Source organism: Gastrolobium bilobum, unplaced genomic scaffold, assembly GCF_033153095.1.
Source record: "Gastrolobium bilobum isolate Gb01-03AN ecotype WA unplaced genomic scaffold, APGP_CSIRO_Gbil_v1 utg12410, whole genome shotgun sequence".
Taxonomy (NCBI): domain Eukaryota; kingdom Viridiplantae; phylum Streptophyta; class Magnoliopsida; order Fabales; family Fabaceae; genus Gastrolobium; species Gastrolobium bilobum.
The window spans coordinates 120,831-138,925 of NW_026895104.1; the positions used below are offsets into that span (position 1 = coordinate 120,831).

Consider the following 18,095-nt stretch of genomic DNA (forward strand, 5'->3'; position numbering starts at 1 on the left):
ATAGAATTATATATTACTTATCAAAGAAAATATTGAGAATTGAATCCGTATATCACAAACCTCAGTGAGGATTTAAAATTATATTATATATTACTTATCAAAGAAAAAAAATATGAGAATCAAATCAAGTCACGGATAGCGAGGGCCGAAAGTTCAATCGGTTACGTCACCTCTCATTGGCATATTATGCAATTGCTTTAGTTGAAATTGTAAACTTTAATTCAATCCAATCCATGTATAAATTGGATCCATTTTTAAATTGTTTCATATAATTTTTTATATATAAATTCTTCAAAACAAAAAAATATATAAATTAATCAGAATAAATTAATATAAATCTAAGAGAATTTATCAAAACATATAAAAATTGTGTACCTAAGTGTATATAATATGAAAGTTGTGTGTGCATAATTTTAGTTCGAAATGGATTACATCAGTTCTTTAAATTTAGATCCAAAAATCAATCTAACCTAATTAAACTTTTATTATTTTATTGAATTTTCAATATTAACTTTAATATTTTTGGTTTTGATTGAGTTTATTTAGTTTTGAGTACATCTCCACTCTTGCTTAATCGAGCAAAATTACTACCATTCTGAAATAATTGGAGAGGAGTAAATCAATAAGAGTAATAATAAATATTTTTATGAAAATATATGATCGGATCAATATAATATGGGATGACCAATATGTACCGGGCCTGGTCACACACGGTTGATGTGAGAAGACTTTAGATTGGGTTATCTGTTTTCTGAGCTGTTGATAGTTGTTGATAATACGATGGATACGATTCTCCTTTGGCGCGATGATCCTGATTGGGGGTACCTGCAATGACACTCTGACACTCAAGTCAGTACCAAAGTCAGACTTATGTGGTATTTTTGCTGAATTAGATTATCATACCTGGGTATGTACCCTTTGTTTATATAGTGAATCTGATGCCGCCTTTGATAGGCACTGTGTCTTCTGATTGGTTGTAGATGGGTTGCAGGTTCAACTGATGCCACTCTGGCCTTATCTCATTATGTCAAGCTATTTTGATAGAGCAGTGACAAGCTGAAACTATCTTTCGTGTATTGGTTCTTTGGCGCGGTGACCTTTTATCTATTTGATCACTTCCTTCACTTTGAAGTCGTATTAAAGGAAGTTTGGGCGCGATGAAGCCATCGCACCTCCTGATCCTTTGCGCGCATTGTTTTGGGCCCTTGTTTATGGGTCTTAATCTTTGGGTTTTTGTCTTTGTTTGTGCCTATTATATTTTCATATCAATATACATGGAAAAATATTTATCCTTTTAAAAGATATAATTTTATGTCATTTTAGATTCTAACCGTTGATTTTCGTCAATCAACGGTTAGGATTTATTATGTCACATTTATTAATTAATTAGTAATTTGAAATAAAATCCAATAAATCCTAACCGTTGATTGACAGAAATCAACTGTTAGGATCTAAAATGACACAAAGATATATCCTTTAAAAGAAATATTTTTTTTCTATATACGGAATGTTCCACCAGCAGGCGTGGTTTAATTTTGATGAGTAGAGATGCTTGATGTTCTAAAGTTATTATATGAGTTGTTTTTATCTATTTTTTAATGTATTTCAGTGTTAAGTATTGGATTCATCATTCAATTTATAAGCCATAATAAAATTTGTTATTATTATCTTCATCGTTTCCTTAAGAAAATATAATTAAAATTTTTATTTCATTTCTCTCATACTTTATTTATGTTTTGTATCACTTTGCTTCGTAGAAATATGAAGAAATAAAAAATGAAAAATTAATACTTTTTAAAAATTTAAAGTGATAAATAAAATAATATTTTTAAAATATTTTAAAACGAAAGTTAATATCTATTAACTTCTTTAAAAATTTTAAAATTTTAAAAATATTTTAATTTTTTATGTTAGAGTTAATTAGTTGATATCTATTAATTTGTATTATAAATTAAAGTTTGGGTCATGAAGTTTTTTCTTAAATTTAATGTGTATCAAATGAGTGCCTTCATATTAGTGTAAAAGTTACTACTCTTTTTGCTAATATTATTAATTAATTAAGTAGCCGCATTATTGAGCATGAATAATATTGAACCAAACACATCATGTATTATAATATCAATGGCAATCTTGATACTTCATAAACATGAATCAACAAATTGAGGCTTGAATTCTTTTAAATCATAAAAGGGGTTTTGAAGATAACAAAAGCATCCAAAAAAAAGTTTGCCTGTTGCCAAAAAAAGAAAGAAAGAACACAGTTGTACTGTAAAGTTCTAAAAAGTTGCACTATAAAGTTGTACTATTTAATAATTTCTTCTAAATTGGGGATTAATTTATTGTTTCATGATTTTATATCCTAAAGAATATAAAGTTGTCAGAATAAGAGAAAGTTCATGTAAATATAAAAGTTTACATCTCTAAAGTTTAGATTTTACTATAAATTAATGCTAATAAGTACAATACACAATTGATGATATAGTGTTTTTTTTTAGTTGTCTATATATTGTTATGGAGGTCAAGCTTTACATTAATATTAAATGCACAGCATCCCATCCCCTAAAGTGATGATTCTAATCTACCAAAAAATAAAAAAAAATAAAGTGATGATTCTAATGCAGCGACACCTTAGTCTCGGTGTGCCCCTTATTACTGAAATTCATCACGCTCACTACACCATCAACAACTATATAAGACCACTACATGCATACGCAAAATGTTGAACATCATATACCCAGATTATACACTCTAGAAGCTTATCTCCTACCCTCTTCCCCACCTAAAATATTTCATTAAACACTGATTACTTATTTCTCATAAAGTTACATATCAAAATCCTTATATTGATACATCAAATTCATCATTGATTGCACATTTAGACTTTACTATTACACCTAATTAAGAACATATATAAAATTAGAAAAGCAAAATAAAAAATAGCATCCAAGAAGATATCTTCGTATATATAAGACTCTTTTTTAAGTGCTCCTTGCAAATTCTATCAAATACGACTGTTCTTAACTTTCTATAGATTTCACGTATATTTTCTGTCGCATTCATGATTTCATGTCGTGGATCACATTTTGTTTTAATCTGTGTGGAGGAACGGCAAAGAAATCCTATTTCACCAAATGTGTCAAATCATGCCTTGTCGAACAACTTCTTTGGATAAATAATTTTTTTAATTTTTTTTGTAATTTAGCTATCAATTAAGATAATATAGTGTCATTTTGTTCTTAATTTTTTAAGCAAAGAAAAAATTAACTTTATTTCGTTAATCTTTTTTCCCTTTCGGTATATTCTAATCCTATAGGTCCAAAAGCATTAGGATTATCCATTCTTTTAAGAGCATCTTTTGACTAATGGAAGCAAAATTAAGTGAAAATGGTGTGATGGTGTGTCGTGGGCCGCGTCTCAATTTTTCAGAAATCTATTCATTCCAACTCAATTATTGCTTCAAATCTATAATATGTATATTTCTTAATACTCCTATGGTTTTTGAGAGTTTCTTAAAATTGGAAATCATACTTCTAATAGATAAATCATGTTTAATGTGAATCCTCTTCTTTGAACCTTTCTTCCATGGTGATTGATGGTGATGCTTCGTTAACACAATAACAATGGTGTACGTGATGATAGAAGTCTTATGATTATAGTAGAATCAAGGGAGAATAATTAGTTGATTCAATTGTGATATCATGGATTATTTTCTAGAAGATTTGATTGATTTGGTGAATAACGATAAGACAAATATTCTTAGAAAAACTAACACCAAAACCTAGAAAATTGGGTCACGTGAAAGCCAATCTACCGATCCAGAACTTACCTAAAATTGGTGTTGGTGCTTTTTTTTTTTTATTGATTCAAAATCCAAATATTTTATCAAAATAATACCATTAGATGCATAAATGTATGCGTTGCATGTGAGGAAGATGTACAACTCGCACCGCAAGTCATGCAACATAACATGAGTGACTTGAATGCACACACCCTTATGTGCGACTTGCGGCATCTGCCAAGTGGCAGACACCCCTTCCCCCATGTTCAAGTTAAGTATCTTTCCTTCCACAACTTAAACGTTCACATTTTCATGTGCAATTTGGACGTGCATATTCCGATGCATATCTCACGATATTATTTTGATAAAAAAATTTTCTTTTTAAGTTATTATGTTCAAAAGCCTAAATTGGTGTTCTTATAATTTACTTTTGGACGTTATCTAAATGTATTTTACAACAGATAAGGTTTTCTGGTCATGGGAGAACTTATATAGAGCAACTAATTAACTGTGTTTCTGAATTGCGCTTTCAAATGGAAGAATCATTGGAGAACTACTGGATTTCTCATTTGGTAATTAAATTTGTTATACTATATATCATCAAGCTAGAGTACTAAAATATTTTGAAGTGCATAGTTATGTACATGAACTAATTTAGCACTTATTTTAAGTATATAATAATAATTTATTACTCTCTTCTTTTTGGGTGTTTTGATATTGTTGTAGGAAATGGAGGAGGATAATTTGATCAATCAAAACTATAGAATAAGCCACTATCCCTATCTTTCTTCCACCACAGAAATTGAATCTGCCACTGCTAGTGCCCTTGTTGAGGCTGCAACCACCAATTTTCAAAGTTCTATTCCATTTTCCACTGTCCAAAACACCCTTTCAAATGCCACTTTTGACACTTTACCAAATAATGAAGAAAATTCTCTATCAACCCACATTTTGCCTTTGATGAACACAAGTGTAGAACCACCTATGATAAGCAATAACAGAGGTTACATGAAACATGGCTCTGCTTTGGGGTCCTTCAAAAGGACACAAGTGAACCATAGCTTGAAGGCAAGGACTTCAGAAGGAAATACAAAGAAGGTTAGAAGCTCTTCTGAGACAGCAAATCACACTGTGGCTGAGAGAAAAAGAAGACAGAAACTCACTGAGAACTTCATAGCACTTTCAGCCATCATTCCTGGGTTGAAGAAGGTTAGTTAAAGTTTTATTTGGGTAATACAGTATCCAAATCATCATAGTATAAAAATAAAATGAAATAAAACGAAAAAATCACTCCCCACTAAAACTGGAGTTTTACCCTTAAATATTTTCAAATACATTATTTACCTTTTTCTGAATTCGAACATGTAATATTTCAATCACAAAAAAATAATTTATTGCTATTCTAGGCATAATGCATATTATATTCTATTTTTTGTGAATGTATATACATAATTACATTAGTATATATTTGCGAGGAGGGATATTCTTACTACCAAAAATTTTCACTATCAACTTACTACCTATCTAATCACCATTAGATTAATATTTTATCTCTCTTCAAACACTTTTTAACATTCTCTCTTTGATTCAACGATGATGTGATGGATAGTAAGTTAGTAGTGAGAATTTTTGGTAGTTAGAATATCCACACTCTATATTTGCATAGGACATGTTAGCATTATATTTCTTTTTCTTTTGTTACATAAAATGGATAAACAGAGCTGAGTGATAGCATATAAATTTGCTAAGGAGCATTGGGCTAGCTGAATATTAAAATGGTGGTTAAATTTCCTTAGTGTTGAACCAAGAAGAAGTGTATAATCTAATACCATTAGAAGAGTATATTCTAACACTTTGACCACAAATCACACTGATTGGTAATAGTAGTACCAATAGCCAGAAAATTTTGTGAGAAGGGGCGAAAAAAGTAAAATTCACACTAATTTATAAAGGGTAACATGATAGCAAGTTAATACGTAATTAGAATATTTGAAGAACTCTTTAAATTTTTTTCGTACATTAGGAATAATAAGTACAAAAGTTAGAAGACTAAATTGAGCTGATAAACTTATATTATATTTACCTTTCTCTTAAGTCTGAATAGGTTTAAGACAAATGTTTGCATGAACTTGAGAAGGTCTAACCCTTTCTTGGTATCACTGGTAGATAATACTTGTGATATTGTATATAATTATTTTATAACTGATGAATTGGAAGTTGTCTTATATATGTTTAGATAGACAAGTCTTATATACTTCAAGAAGCAATCAATTATATGAAGCAACTTCAAGAACGGGTAATAGAACTAGAAAATCAGAAGCAAAAGAAATTGCAGCTCTCTATAAATGAAGACTCGACCACAAGTGAAACAAACTTGGCTGGTTATAGATTCACTAAAGCACTCCCTGAAGTTAAAGCAAGAGTTTCAGAGAAGAATGTGCTCATTTCAATCCATTGTGAGAAGCAAAATGACATTGTGTACAAAATACTGAATTTGCTTACAAATCTCCCTCTCTCTATAACCAGTAGCAGCTTATTGCAATTTGGAGCTTACACCCTTCAAATCACAATCATTGCTCAGGTAAAATAAATAGTAATGAGATTTATTAATTATAAAAGGGTTCTTGTTTCATGAGATAAAATTATCTACTATAACCTTAAAATGATGTCATTTTAAGGTTTAGAAAAAAAATTGCAAGGTATTTTGAAAATTTTATTTTTCCCTTATATCATAATTTTACTAAAATACCTGCATTATTTAATCTTAAAACTATGTCGTTTTGAGGTTGTAAGAAATAAATTTATTTCATGTTGGAAGAAAAATGTTAATCCATTAAAAAAAGGTTTAGTATCTCTCTTATAAATAAAATATAACTTTATATCCTGGACATACATAAAAGTGGGTAATTCTATTTTTTCCTTTTCTCTTTTTTCTCTTCGTAGATTAACCCTTTAAAAAAATAATTATATACGGATGTTGTTCAAGTCTATTATCCAAGAATAGTTACAAGCTCACATGAAAACTTTACATTCAAGCTAAAATGTATTAGTGTTGTATTTGGTGAATTCTGAAATGTTGCAGCTAAATTGCAGATGGAAGATGAATATAACATAAACATTGATGATATGGTGAAAAATCTGAGGAAGGAATTAGTGAAATCACATAATGTCCAACAATGACACGTGCTTATTCATCAAGGAAGTTACGATATAGAGTATCGTTTAATATTTGTCATGTCAAAAATAAATTATGAGGCTGAGAACTATTAACTTTACATCGCCATCAAGTGTGCTTATAGTCCACGGAGTTGGTACATCATGGATTAGCATGCGATATTTGAATAGAAACATGATCATAAGTTTAAATCCAATTATTTAAAGACATGCTGATTGATGTATGTTTGATACTTTCTAGTATTTCGTGTTAGAATTTAGAAATTGTTTAAGGCATATGGTATGTTGGAAGTAGTTAAGCAGCGATTACTCGCTATGAGCAGATTTTTTATTTTTTATTTTGAATAAAAGGAAGAAAAACAAAACAGGCTCAGGATAAACCTGACGATACAATCGGGATCATCCTGGGGGTAGAAGTCCCCAGTAGATCTTTTCTCATGGCCTCCCGACACTAACTAAAGTATGAATATCCCAGTCAGAGGGAGAAGCTAGCGATGCCAACCTATCACCAACACCATTGCCTTCTCTATGAACATGGGAAATAGTAGTACTCCAGTCTCTTCTGAGGAGCATCTGGATTTTACCAATCAGAGGGGCGAGGCTGTGATGGGGTGGACAACCTTCGTTAATCAGATATTTTATAACTAGAATTCAGCTCCATATCTCTTTATAGGATTGAAAATTCCAAACATGAGTTTTCTTGTAATTTTATATATATGTATGAAGTTCATCTTTAAAAATTTTGCGCATGTTTTTTAAGGGATCAGATACCAAATTGATCTCAAAAGCTACGTGATCCTTGTTTTTGGTTGTTTAATTATTAGAATGAGAAAAAAGGTACCAAATGGTTGCAGCTCAGTTGGCGCATTGGAGCTAAGCAGATGGGGTGACAGCATGTGTTTGAATCCCCCAGTATCACCTTTGGAAGGAGTTTAAAGCCTTAATCCTATTTACAAAAAAAAAAAGCCTTAATCCTGGACTCGCCTCGAATCTGATTAGTTGCGAAGCAATGAACCGATTGGTATATTTTCAAAACAAAAAAAAAAAGAATGAGAAAAAAGGTTCCATGCTCATTTTATCCAATTTGGAGATTTGAGTATCATTAACTATACGGGGAATATAGTAATTGGAAAGGATAGCATATTTTTATGTGAATAAATAACAAATTTTGTGAATATAAAGTCGGACAAAAAGTAATATAAAAGTAAGATTATTTTTAAAGTAGGTAATTATGTGCATAGTTTTGACGGGTATTGTTGATGGCGATTTCTCCTTCTATACTTGAAGATTGAGGTGATAATTTTTAAGGCAATCCATTCATACGATATGAAAAAATTGTATTTGAATTGACTTGTTTTTAAATTTATATTGTGTTTGTGTTGATAAAATCTGACACAAAAAATTGTATTGTGCATCATGTTAACCCTCAAATACGAAATTGACTCACGTTAATTTTTTTTAGGATTATTTGTGTAGTGTCGCGTTATGATGTGCACTGCCGTGTCATGTTGACTCGTATAATAAATGATATACTTTGAGGTTGGTTAATTAAACTGGTTGTATTCATGTCGAGATTTTGACCTGTTTTTAAAATTTGTGTCTGGTCATGTTCGTGTTGTATCAACCCAAATTGTCACCCTTACTTTGTAGATACGTTCAAAAAGAATGGTGGTGTATCAGGATGTTACATGCGTGAAAGGATTGGGTCAAAATAGGTTTTGATCTAAATAGATCAAGTTTATATAAAATATTTTGAATTTAGCCGAAACTATTGGTCTAATACATATTAATTTGTAGGTCTGACTTGACCTATATCTAAAAATAAAAGGTATGATATAAGTCTATGAACCTATTTAAGCCTATAAGACCTTCAATACCATTCAAAAATTCGAAAAATAAAATAAAATAAAATATTTTATTTTATTAATTAAAGTTAGGGATTAATGTTTATCATTTTAAAATACATAAAGTGTCATTTTAAGAGAAATAAAGAAATGCACAATGGAAATCATGAGGGGGAAATGAGAGATTTTTTTAATTTAAATTTTTAAATAAAAATACCACTTATAATGAAAAGGACCATTCTTTAAAATGATAAGTATTTTTCCCATGAAGTTATTTAAACAATTATTTTATTTTAATGAGTAAATAATACAATATTGGGTATTTCCAAAAAAATAATAATAATACAATATTGGCCTGTGTACAAAGTGCAAGTTTTGTAAAAATAAACTTGTGGCATGTTTTTTAAGACCTTAATATTTTTCATTTTATTAAATATATTATATCAAGTCGTAAAGGTGGTGAGGCTACATTAATGGTTTTATATATTTTAACACGCCCTCTCACATGAGAGTCCACTGGGCTTGAAGGGTGGACAATGCACATGCCCACCTACCTGTACAAAGAAAGAAATTCCACTAGAAAGAAAGTGGAGGTGATGAGGATCGAACCCGGTATACCGAGGCTCTAAATTAAAAAAAGCTTCCGGTATACCGGGTTCGATTCTCTCCGCCCCCCACTTTCTTTCTAGTGGAATTTCTTTCTTCGCACAGGTAAGTAGGCTTGTGCATGTCCACCTTTTAAGCCCAGTTGGCTCTCGTGTGAGGGGGCGTCTTAGAGAATAATACTAATCATTAAAGGATTTGGTGTTTATCATTTTAAATGACATACGTTATGTCATTTTAGAAGAGAGATAGACACAAGGAATGAAAATCATGGGGAGAGAGTAAGTAGTTTTTTTTTAAATTTAAATTTTAAATAAAAAATGATATTTTGTGTCTATATCTCTCTTAAATTGACATAACGTTATGTCATTTAAAATGACAAATATTTTTTCCATCATTAAAAAGGCTCTCACCTAACACCTTAAGGTCTTGGGTTGAAATGGTTCTTTATATGGACGGAACGGGTTACACATCTTGACCCATCAACCCGTTCCAGCTCACCCCGTTTAAACCCGCTTGTTTAAACGGGTTATGGGCGAGGCAGGTTAACCCACAATTTTCTTTTTAAATCATAACCCAACAGGCCAACACCACCCACCAAGACCTAAGTGACTAAGTCCCGGCCGACAGCCAGACCCAAAGTGAAAAACAACCCTCACAGCGCTGCGTTCTCTTTGTTTTCTCTTTTGTCTCTCTCTCTCACTTATTTGATATTTTCTTTTCAGTTCCAAATTAGATCTTCTTTGCAATGTATTATAAGTGTATGTCATTTTGTAATATACCTGAGAAAGAAAAACCATTTGCTTGATTTTCTTAAGAGTTAATTGTTTCTGCGAGGGTGATCTTGTCTTCACGATTTCTTCCTGCTCTTCCTACAAGATGTAAACCAAAATTGATTACCTATTATATATAAGAATTAAGAATGATTATTTTGCAGTAACAATCCATGTAACACTTATGTCCCTAGCAAGCTGAATAATTTAACCCAGACACAATTTCTAATAAGGAAACATATTTGTAATATCAAATTGTATAACAAAACTACTAGTAAGTTGTAACCAAAAAAAAAAACTACTAGTAAGAATAATTAAATAAACTTTAGTGTTTACTATCCTTTAATTAATCAGATTCTTGCTCAATCTGCGTACTATATTGGCACCTGCGTGTTTAATTTTTGTGTTAAATTCTTTCTTCAGCTCTGTCAGTATTTTTCCAAAGTATTTATGGATTTAAATGTTTTTCTCCATCATAATAGATTTTCCGAACTGCTTTATTTTATGGTTTTTTCAAATGATTTCAATTATTTAATTGACATTGCTACAATGTAATTATGCATTCACTACAGTCGATAATTTTAACTTTATTCTCCATATGATTCACAAAAAATGTTATTCATTTGCAAGAGGTCACGTGCATACTTGTATGCTTAAATGAGCTTTCTTCAATTTGATAATAATATATATAGATATATGATCGACTGTTTAACATATCAATCCATATTTAAAATATCAAGAACAAATTCATATTTCGACGAATTTTATAGGGATGCACCCACCTAGTATACAAGATAATAGCTATTAGCAAATATGAAATCAAACAAGCATTATTTGAATTCAATATACTTCAATATTTGAAAAAAATTAGGATCAGACGGATGGAGTGTTGGTAGGTAATTGAACCAAATTTCAAGTTGAAGTGTTCTTCGAACTTTAACCTCGAATAATCAAAGCCTATGACTATTTTATAAAATAATAAATTGAAATATACTTTAATTTATAAATAAATATTATTGTACTTAACATAAATTATTACTCTTTAATATATTGACTGCAACTATATTGGATGTGCGGCTTGAGGTGGGAGTCAATGAAATTACTACTTCAGGCTGTCAGAGAATTTCAAACTGAGGGCGTGGAGGAAAATCCAGATTGTGAAGCTCCTTGGTAAGAAGGTTTCTTTTGATTATTTGAAAAGTCGTCTACAAAAGATGTGGCCTAGGGAGGGACTTATTGCAGTGACAAATATTAAAAATGATTTTGTGCTAGAACGTTTTGAGAAGAAAAGCAATCTGGAGGTAGCCAACAATAGTGGTACAATAAAATTTTATTGAAGCTATGTTGGGCTACTCACGGCAAGTGCACCGATCGTACAAGTAATATAATGATTAAGTAAGAGATTGTTCCCACGAGGATTACGGTTCAAGCACCAATTCACTATCGCAACTTAAGTTGGACAATCAAAAGTGTATTTGGAAACAGGATTTGAATTGCAAAATTAAAATATTAAATATTAAAGCTAATTACTTGCAAGAATTAAAGACAAGAAATTAAAGATGTGATTTACGAATGTAAAAGAACGTAGCTACGGGTTCGATTTCATTTAATCTCCTTATTACGTTTGAATTCCTTCTTAATGTTAATTGTCCTTAGTATCAATCTAATCAATTCTTTCGCATGTTATTAGAGTTCAATCCCTTGTTACTCTAAAACCTTTACAATATTGGAAGAACCCTAGTTCCCCGGTTATTCCCCAAGCATGCAAGCATTAAGTTCAAGAATCTTAAAGATTACGCAAACCCTATGTCTATCCCTAGAATCATAGCGTTTACGATGAAGTTATCAGATATGGATCACACACCAACATTCCTATTGTCATGCATTCACCGATGATCAGTATATAAGATTCAAGCCTATATAAAGCATTAAAAACAGATAACTTCATTCATGATATAAAGGAAAATTAACACAGCGAATTGTTCAAAACGTAATAAATCGACTAAAATCCATCTAACCCTAACTACTTAAAGAACTAGCCAGACATAGCAAAGTCAAGAACAAAAGAAACTATAAAAGCTCCCCCAAACTCCATAGGTAATTGGTGGATCTTCAATATCTCCAGTGAGCACTTGATGTTGATCCGTCTCCGCCGCTCACGAACATGAATCTAATGTTTCTCCGCGTTCCTTCAGCCTCCAAGCACCCAAGAGTTGTTTTGCAATGTAAAAGTTATGTTTTTCTGGTCCCCAATGGTGTTTAAATAGGTCAAGAGTTCGTATTGCAGTAGAAAACTCGAATGGGCTTAAGTTGGACTTGTCTGGGCGCTTAAGCTTGCTGTAGCGCGCTTAAGCGCCCTAGGACGGTGATTTTAGATTCGCGTTGAGCGCTTAAGCGCTCTGGAGGGCGCTTAAGCGCGCTCCTCGCAACGATACTTTCTTCTTGTCCTGCGCTTAAGCCTTGAGTTGGGGGCTTAAGCGCCCAGAGGCAGTGTCAATTGCGTTTTTGGAGAGCTTAAGCTTCTGAATGGGGGCTTAAGCTCCCTCTTCTAACAACTTAGGAATCTTGATAAGATCTTCAAATCTTTTTGTTTTGCTTTCCATCTATCCATATCTTTTCTGATTTGATCTCCCTTTATCTAAATCTTCATATTTGAATCCATTTGTTATCAAATCCCTTCAAAAATAGCAAATATGCTATTTAGTTCCAACAATCAGATAATGTTCATGATTATCATTTTAAAACCCTAATTTTTGACTTGTTCAACTAGATAATTCATATTATTTTAGTCCATTAAACAAGATAAACTAAAGGTTTATCAAACAATTCCCAGATTTGAACATTGATGTCCTCAGCAATTAATTAGAATAAAACTATGGGAAAGTTTGGAGACGGCTAGTCATGCTTAATGAATAACAGACAGAAAACTGATCAATAATGAGATATCAAAGTATTCAGACTTATTAAAAATCAATGACACATCAATTTCAAGCAAACAATCATAATTCACCAATCATAAAACCATAACATGCGTTCTCAAAAGAAAGAGTAGTACAATTTAATTTCCACAACACCCTCTCACTGGATTTTTTTATTTATTTCCTCACACTCAGTGTTTAAGGGTATGTGTTTCACTCTTACTTCACTGAATTAACACTACCATAAGCTTGTTTATATTCTCACTCTCCACAATCTTACTGGCATACAAAGTCAATCAAGAGGTCTTTGTTAAGGTTGAAACGTGGCTTGGGTAAAAGGAAAGGAATTATCTGGGTAAGTGGCTTAAGATTACTGATCAAAATTTAACTTCTAAGAGGAACTAGCATAACTGTTAACAGAGTTCTTATTAATTGTTTCTTCTTTTCTTTTCCCACTTATTCATATGAGTTTTTTCTTTCTTTCTTTTCCTTTTTCTTTTCCTGTTTTTTTTTTGTACAGATACACAGTTCAACCTTTTTCTTTTCGTTTTCCTTTTCCACCACTTCATGGCAATTTCCTCTTTTCACCTTTTTCTCCTATATACTAGAGTTTGATTTTCTCTTTATTGTTCCAATTATACCTAGTTCCTCATTTAATTTTAAAAATCAATCAGTTCAGGTGAGGATTGTATATGGGATGGCTATTCATAATATATTATCAATGAACAAATAGGCCTAGGTTCAAAGGGGCTTACTCTAAGAATAAATATCAGGGTGGCTATTTGGCTCTCTAGCTGTAGAAAGAACTGCCTCTATCATTTCAACAATTGTATATCACAGACCATTTCAAAGAGAAACAAAACAAGTTCTAGAGTGATTCAACAGTAAAGTTCACACCGGAAAAATTAATTTCTGTTTAGGCTCAACAACTTACGGCTAAGGTGTGAGACTTATTTTTCCACTCTCTAATTGATTACTCTAGTTATTCTTCTCTTATTCCAGTGAACTATGAAGCATGCTTGACTGACGCTCATTTGTGTACGAAAATTAAATTTATTTACATCATTATACTCTTGATATCAACTATCAACCAATTTCATGTAATTATTCATTATGCATCCATATCAAGCACAATGGAAAATCTCTTAAGATCCACTAATTATTTATTGACTAAGATGGAATGGGTCTTAAAACTAATCTAAAACTTCAAATATTAAAGTAAACTAATATATATGAAAACTCAATATAAACTAATACTTAATCAAAATAATATATTTAAAATCATATAATATGAAAATAATATTGAGAAACTCCCCTGAAAAACTGCATTTGTAATTTGGATATTTCTGTACTCCGTGTAATCATGAGTTTCTCCTTCCGACCATGTGAAGTTTATGGTCTGATGAATTGCATGGTACCCATTCCCAGATTTAAATCTTGCTGTCCTCAGCAAAAAATTTAAATCTAAAAAGAATCCTAAGCAAGAGATCAGAAAAAAAATGATATTGTACTCTGCACACATGTCACAGATAAAGAAACTACGTCAGCATGTCATATATCCAAAAAAAAAAAAAATCAGTCATGTCAGGATCAGTCTCAATATACATCCCATGTCAACATGCACTACTAACAGCAAAACATCAAAAATAAGAAAAATGAACAAAACATAAAGTCTGAAAACTGATAGGAGGGTCAATCCTCCTCCATATCAGTGGTGGGTGCGTCCTCCTCCTCTGCATCCTGCTCAGCCTCGGCTCCGTCATCAGCAGCATCAACATCATCAGTGTATATGTCAGTGTGGTCCAGTGTGATGTCAGCAGTCATGTCGGCCTCAGCGGGGTCGACAGCAGCAGTATCAGCAGCAGCAGTGTCATCAGCAGCATGTGTGGAGGTCGTGCCTGTCGCCTCCTCATCAGATCCAGTATATGCTGGATACTCAAAGGGTAATGCATGTCTATCCTGCTGTCGGCATAACTCCACCATCTGTGCACTCATGTAGTCCTGAAACGCTATCTGTCTGCTCTGAGAGTATCTAGCTCTCCTCTGCATATGTCCCTGCTGGCGTTGCAGTGATTGCACCGCTTCCCATATAGCAGGGAGATCTGGCTGTCTTCCCTGCTGAACAGGCTGTGCTGGAGGTGCTGGAGGGATACCCATGGTTAAGTTAATGAAAGCAACATGAATAGGGGGCACACTTCCACTGGCTTGTGTTCGGTGGGTATCTCTACTCCTGCTTTTTGACACAAGGTATGAATAAGGGAGCTGTGTGCAAGAGCAGCTTTCTGAGATTTCTGATGGGCAAAATCATAAATACCATCTGCCAAAATCCAAGGAAGGTCCACTGAATGGTGTAAATGAGAGCTGCTTTGCTGACCTGTACTTCAGAAGTATGAGTGGTGGGGAAGATGTTGTTGATGATAAACTGGAACCATATCTTAGCTACTGCATTCAGCTGTCTTAGCTTTAACAGCTTGGGACGGCGGCTATCTGCTGTTAGCTCCCAATTTTGCTCTGGAAGTGCAATGGCTTGCAGAATAGGTCTTGCCTCTTCCACTGGATTCCAGGTATCATGATCAGGATTGCCTCTGACAGGCCCATACTCAAGCCTACTTAGTAGCCTTCTGTAATCACATAGTACTGTTCTATTATGATGGGTTGTCTTCAAATGTTCCTGTAACGCATCTGCATCATAGAATATCCTCTTGCCCCTGACATAACTCTTATATATCCACCTTGCCCCTTTCTCAAAATTGTAGGCATTTGCGTAAAACTCCTTGCAAATTGTGCCGGAGCTATCTGTCAGTGATATTGCGTAAGAGTTCCACCTCCTGCGGATTAAGTTGTTGTAGAAATCTGGGTGCTCTCTGTCATTCAGCACCATTTTCCTCTCCCTAATGATAGGTTTGGCTGCCACAATTTTGTTATACCTTTCTTCATGTTCAGCTGTTGTGAATCTATGGGAGTCAAATTCCGGAGGGGGGTGGAGGACCTAGATGCACCTCCAGGGGCTTTGGTCTTTCGGACCCTTTTTCCCAAAGTCTTATCTTTAGGAGCCATACCTGAAATTCAGAAAAGTTTACAAGTCAACATGCATTCCGTATATCAATTTCCAGATTTAATTTCAGGAGAAATCTGAAAATAATAAACATGTATGGACTCAAACTGGAGATACAGATTTGTCACAATTATGGGATCATTGAGCTAATGAGTGGGAACAAGTATGACATTGTATATCATGGTAACTGTGTTCATCTGCCAGTTCTCTTTAGTTAACTTTGAACTACAATTCTCATATTTGGTGCAGATGCATTCTGAAAAATAATAACAGCTATCTGGAATCAATGTACCACTTTATATGCTCATAATTATAGGATAATAATATAGCTTGGTGAGGAGTTAAAACATATTTGTTGACAATACAGAAATATGCTCACTTTGGCTACTTGATACTTACCCTAGTCTTTCTAGTATGGTATTTAAAAACAATCACTCATGTTTGAAACTCATCACAATCAACATATGCCATTCCTATATCAGTGTGTGGATGTGAATTAGATGAGTGTTCTCCATCTGATTCATAGAAAAATTGAGAGCAATTGGTTCTTATAACTATATCAATACCAAATGTAATGTAACAATTGTTTATGGTTATGTTCCATATCAACAGGTGTGACAGATGCATGTGTCAATACTACTGTTTATCATGATAATATGCCAACTTATTGATGGTTATTCTCAATTATTCCTTCACAAACTCAGTATCACACTCCTCAATTTAATCCTAGAATCTCATTTAGGCATTTCATCAAATGGTGCATGTTTATCAATTTCACTATTCATTAATATCAAAGATGGAGCATTTGAATCATGAAGAATCAAAACACATATCCTGGATAATATCTCATGTCTATCAATTGGGAGGCCAAATTCTGGATCCTAATTTCATTCGGACATTTTATCGAACATTTTATGTGTCGAAAGTTTCGAGTATCTATTCATATCAATGTGTAAGGTTTCCACCCAAAGAAAATGAAAACAGTGCCAATCATAGCAAGAATTCGTTGTTAAGATACATGAATTTCGTAACTCTAAACAATCAAATGGTTATTCTTATCAAGAATAGTCTTTTCCAATTCAAGAATTACATAAAACCCTAATGCATACTAGAGGAAATCGAGGATTCATACCTTGGGAGTCTCTTACTCAGGCAAGAACAAAGAAATGGAGAGATGAATGATTCCTCTGGTGGAACCTCTTGGTGATGACGGAGGGTTATTGTTGTTCGGTGAGGGGATTATGGTTTTGGGAGGTTTCTGAGGATAGGGTTTGAAGATGAGAGTTTGAAAATTTTGGAAGTGTGAGGGAGAAAGAAAATTGGAAAAAATTTAAAACGGGCTGATTTGGGACGCGCTTAAGCGCAGTTATGTGCGCTTAAGCGCCCTCTTCGAATTGGGCCCTTTTGACCTTGGGCCGCGCTTAAGCTCTCTTCTTTCGCGCTTAAGCGCGGAGAGGCAGAATCAATTGGCCTCTTTTTATTGTTTAACGCGCTTAAGCTTCCTCTTGGGGGCTTAAGCGTGCCCTGGGATTGGAATTTTAGGCTCGAGGAGCGCGCTTAAGCTTCCTCTCCTGCGCTTAAGCGCGAAGAGGCAGAAGCAAATGGTGTTTTTCTTCAATTAGCGCGCTTAAGCTTCCTTTTGAGGTCTTAAGCGCGCCCTGGGATTGGATTTTTAGGCTCGAGGAGCGCGCTTAAGCCTCCTCTCCTGCGCTTAAGCGCGGAGAGGCAGAAGCAAATGGCCTCTTTTCTTCAATTAGCGCGCTTAAGCTTCCCCTTGGGGGCTTAAGCGCGAGCTATGAATGAGGTTTTTCTAATCGTGGAGCGCGCTTAAGCGCGATACATGGAGCTTAAGCGCTCTGAGGCCGATAGGATTTATCATTTTTGGGGCTTAAGACTCCTTTAGAAGGCTTAAGCTCTCTATACTTAGGATATTTTTCTTCTTTCCTTTAT

At 33.4% G+C, this 18,095-nt stretch overlaps 1 protein-coding gene across 1 annotated transcript; it reads left to right on the plus strand.

Annotated features, from left to right (window-relative positions):
* The first annotated feature begins 805 nt into the window (after nt 1–805).
* Nucleotides 806–6,958, plus strand: LOC133305998 (transcription factor bHLH25-like). Its single transcript, XM_061506292.1, has 5 exons — nt 806–907; nt 4,240–4,350; nt 4,505–4,987; nt 6,015–6,359; nt 6,872–6,958. The coding sequence occupies exons 1-5, from the start codon at nt 806–808 to the stop codon at nt 6,956–6,958; spliced, it is 1,128 nt and encodes a 375-aa protein (XP_061362276.1).
* Nucleotides 6,959–18,095: the final 11,137 nt, after the last annotated feature.

Bases quoted from the DNA above. Each gene is read 5' to 3' on its own strand.
- LOC133305998 (XM_061506292.1), top strand. From the start codon at position 806: ATGATCCTGATTGGGGGTACCTGCAATGACACTCTGACACTCAAGTCA. The intron at 4,351-4,504 runs GTAATTAAATTT...ATATTGTTGTAG, and splicing joins ACTACTGGATTTCTCATTTG to GAAATGGAGGAGGATAATTT. The intron at 4,988-6,014 runs GTTAGTTAAAGT...ATATATGTTTAG, and splicing joins TCATTCCTGGGTTGAAGAAG to ATAGACAAGTCTTATATACT.